Below are 3,661 nucleotides of genomic sequence, written 5' to 3' on the forward strand. Positions count from 1 at the left end.
CAAATATATACCACGAAGACTTACCTACAGGCAAATATGTACAATCATAGTAGTTTTTTATTTCATCAACTGTGTCGTCATTATGATCTCCATTGTTGCTTTGTATAGCTGCAAGAGTATCCATACCAGGACCCTTGTTAATATATTTAAACAAATATTTGATGGATGCAACCTGATTACACCACTCAACATTAATGTGAGATTGATATGAGACGATTATGTATGAAATCATATATAAATGAAAGAGATTGGAAATTCCATGATCAAAAGAAAAAAGAAATTCAATGTTTGATGCCATACTAAAATTAAATCGATATAACAATCAACATTTCATATATTCTACATGAGCAATTATTCAAATGCAATGAATTTGCTGTCAAATTGAAATGCGTTCATTAAAACGATATGTTGTTTGTCTATATCAACTTAAACTAAGGATTTTCTTCTTATTATATTAAAATATTAATTAGGTGACATTCATAAATAATTGAAAAATACAAATTAATGACAAGTGGAAAATAATTAAATGAAAAATATCATAAAAATTTATGTGTCAAAATGAAAGAGAAAAGGACATGTGATAAATAGTTTTTGATTTATTAGGTTAAATAACTGCGAAAATTGTGTCATATATACTCGATCAAATAATTTTTAGAGTGATATGAGTTTTTTAATTATGAAATCAAAAAAGACTAGTTATAGATAATCATAATTGGATGGAAGTATGTTAATATTATCCTTTAATAACTTAATTCCATTAAAAAAATAATATACTAAAACCGGAAGGAGTAATATTATTTTTGTATTTTTTTTGTTTGTCACATCAACTTCATCTTAACGCTACCTCAATGTTACAATTTTTTTCTTGTCACACGTTAAGAAAGGAACCATGATATGAGTTAATTATTTTTTTTTAATTGTTTTTAAACATTTCAGTTTCAATAAAACTTAAACTTCATTAATTTCAACTAAAAATACATAACAATAAATTAAAAACCTAAAAGCTTAAAAAGAACATAATATTAAATTAAATAAAAAAAAAAAAAAACTAAAAATAACAGAAAGTCGAAGGGATTAAATTTGGTTTTAGATTGAAACTGGGGTTGTTGTTGTGGACGTTTTTGTGTATATGTATATGGTTATGGATGTTGTTGTGTATATAGTAGCATACTATCATAATGATAAATGGACGACGAGTAAATTGGTCGATCAAATGAATGGCCTGATGTGTTTCTTGCGAGAGTTTTCTGGTTGTTTTGAATGTTTGAAGAAGACATGATTTTAAATTCTAGAAAGATAGAAGTAGTATTATAAAGCGATAAATATATATATTTTTAAGTGTGGTAAAATTGAATGCTATAAGGTAATATTTATAATGTAAAAGAAAATTTAAATTAAATAATGAGAGAGAGAGAGAGAGAGAGAGAGAGAGAGAGAGAGAGAGAGAGAGAGAGAGAGTCATGCACGGCCTAGCCCACACACCAAGGACAATGTGTCGTTATGTGACATATTATGGTTGAAACCGTACCTCTTCCATCAAACCTAATATAACTAAAATATAAGCATCATAAGAAAACTATTTTGGTCAATTCAGTAACGTAGTTTTATCTAGTTTTTCGCCATATATACAACAAGCAAACTGATAATGCAGATTTTATAATAAATTATGATGCATGAATCATGATGATCAAAATAACTCAAATTTTGCCCATACTTCAAGTTGGCCAATTTCTATACCATCCAGCCCATGCAGACACCAGCCCACTAATCCCAAGTGTTACAGCATGATTACAAAATGGATTGGGCTCGATATCAGCTAAGCCAATGATCAAATCAGCCAAATTAGCAGCCACAGCCATTAATCTCATCACTCTATCAGCCCTAATCTTCTTAATTTCATCACCTTTTTCATTTGATTCTGCTAATGAACTTCTTCGAATCCTTCTTTCTTCTTCAATCCCTTCTTTGATCATACTAAATTCAATAACACAAAAAAACACGTACCCAAGCGATTCTCCAAACGCTGATATAAAACTCATTCTTCGAGCCAGATTTGCATCTAGAACTCCGGTCCTTGATAGCCAAAGAAAATGGTCAAAGAAAAAATAGACCATTTCCCCTGCGTTAGCAAAGACCGATAGAACCCTGTAAGTCGTGGTTGGGCCAGGGTTTCTCCTAAGGGCGTTGAAGCCCGTGAGAAACCGGCCAGTTCTAAAGGCTTTCCGGCTCAACCCTGATGCCACTTCGCACTGTTTGGCTCGATGGGCTGCGTTTGGATTGGTGGTTTCGAGATGCCAAACAAGGAGTTTAGAGGCATATTGGAAGGTTTTGACAAGCTTGTCAATCCCATCTCTTTTTGCCAGGAAGATCACTAGCTTGTCTACTTTGTCATTCATTGTGTGGGGTGAGGTCTAAGGGTAAGAATGTGTGTGATTTGTGGAAACAAATAATGGTGAGGGTGGCATGGAGAGCCACAAGTTAAGGGTAGTTTTGGATAAAATGAATTTATTTATGGATGGACAATATTATTTTTGATATATTATCCTAGAAATGAAAATTTTGTCGTCTACATATATTTCGAAATTATATAACAAAAAATCCAAGTAAATAAATTGTACCATTGTTTCGTAAATGATCTTTTAAGTATTTTGCAATTTTTCTTGTTTCCGTTTATGCGTTATCGGATTTCGGCGTTAGAATTGACGAAAAAAATGCCTTAAAAATTGGTTCACTAATCACTACCAAGACCATGTCATCATATGAAAATTAAGAAAAAATTATTTTTGTCAAAATCAAATTTCCTAAATTAGGAACAATATTCTTATATGACATGTACACTAGGCATTGGAGGTTATACATCTGCCTGGATATAACAAGGAATTGCTAAAATATATTAATGAGAAATCTCTTTCTAAATATAAAGGGCATGTCGGCATAAGTTTTTAAAAGTTTTTCTAAGCATTTAGTTGTATCTTTTAAAAAAAATTGAATTAAAAAACAGTTTAAAAATACAAAATTAAAACATTATATAAAACCATAATTTAAAATTTATTTCAAATAAAGTTAAAAAACTCATATATTATAATAAATTTATTAAATTATCGGCTGCAAGGCGCGTAGCAGGTAAGAACAACAGAAAGTGTTCCTGCACACAGGAACACAACACCGACCCTGTGAGAATGGGGGTGCGGGATAGGAATGGAGGAAAGAGACCCACATTCTTTCTCTTGTTTGATCGGTTAGATTATATATATATATATATATATATATATATATATATATATATATATATATATATATATATATATATATATATATATATATACTAAAAATATTAAAATTTATGGTTTGTAATTCTCCACAAAATAAGTATAATATTTGTGAAATATATTTTTAAAAGAATAAAAAAAATAAAAGGTACTGAAAGGCGACAATTTCCTGCGTTTTGGTAAGGAAAAAAAAAGTGAGGGAAAAACTAACGTGGCAGACAAAAAGTGAAAGATTGTTCCCGTAAAGATCTTCAGGTCTAATCGTTGTCCTAATATATTATTTAGCATATTTCCTATTAGTAATCATTATCCTAATCTATTACGTGTTAAATAAATCACTACATGTTTAATTATATCAAATTGACTAGCAAACTTTTTTTTTTCATTATACC

General features: G+C 30.0%; 1 protein-coding gene across 1 annotated transcript; it reads right to left on the bottom strand.

Annotated features, from left to right (window-relative positions):
- Nucleotides 1-1,626: 1,626 nt before the first annotated feature.
- PEX11B (peroxin 11B) lies at nucleotides 1,627-2,453 on the bottom strand. The gene has a single exon (XM_078977171.1). It carries the CDS (start codon nucleotides 2,394-2,396, stop codon nucleotides 1,716-1,718), a length of 681 nt encoding a protein of 226 aa, XP_078833297.1. The 5' UTR covers nucleotides 2,397-2,453; the 3' UTR covers nucleotides 1,627-1,715.
- Between the last annotated feature and the right edge of the window lie 1,208 nt (nucleotides 2,454-3,661).

Source organism: Lactuca saligna, chromosome 2 (genome assembly GCF_052625555.1).
Source record: "Lactuca saligna cultivar CGN05327 chromosome 2, ASM5262555v1, whole genome shotgun sequence".
NCBI lineage: Eukaryota > Viridiplantae > Streptophyta > Magnoliopsida > Asterales > Asteraceae > Lactuca > Lactuca saligna.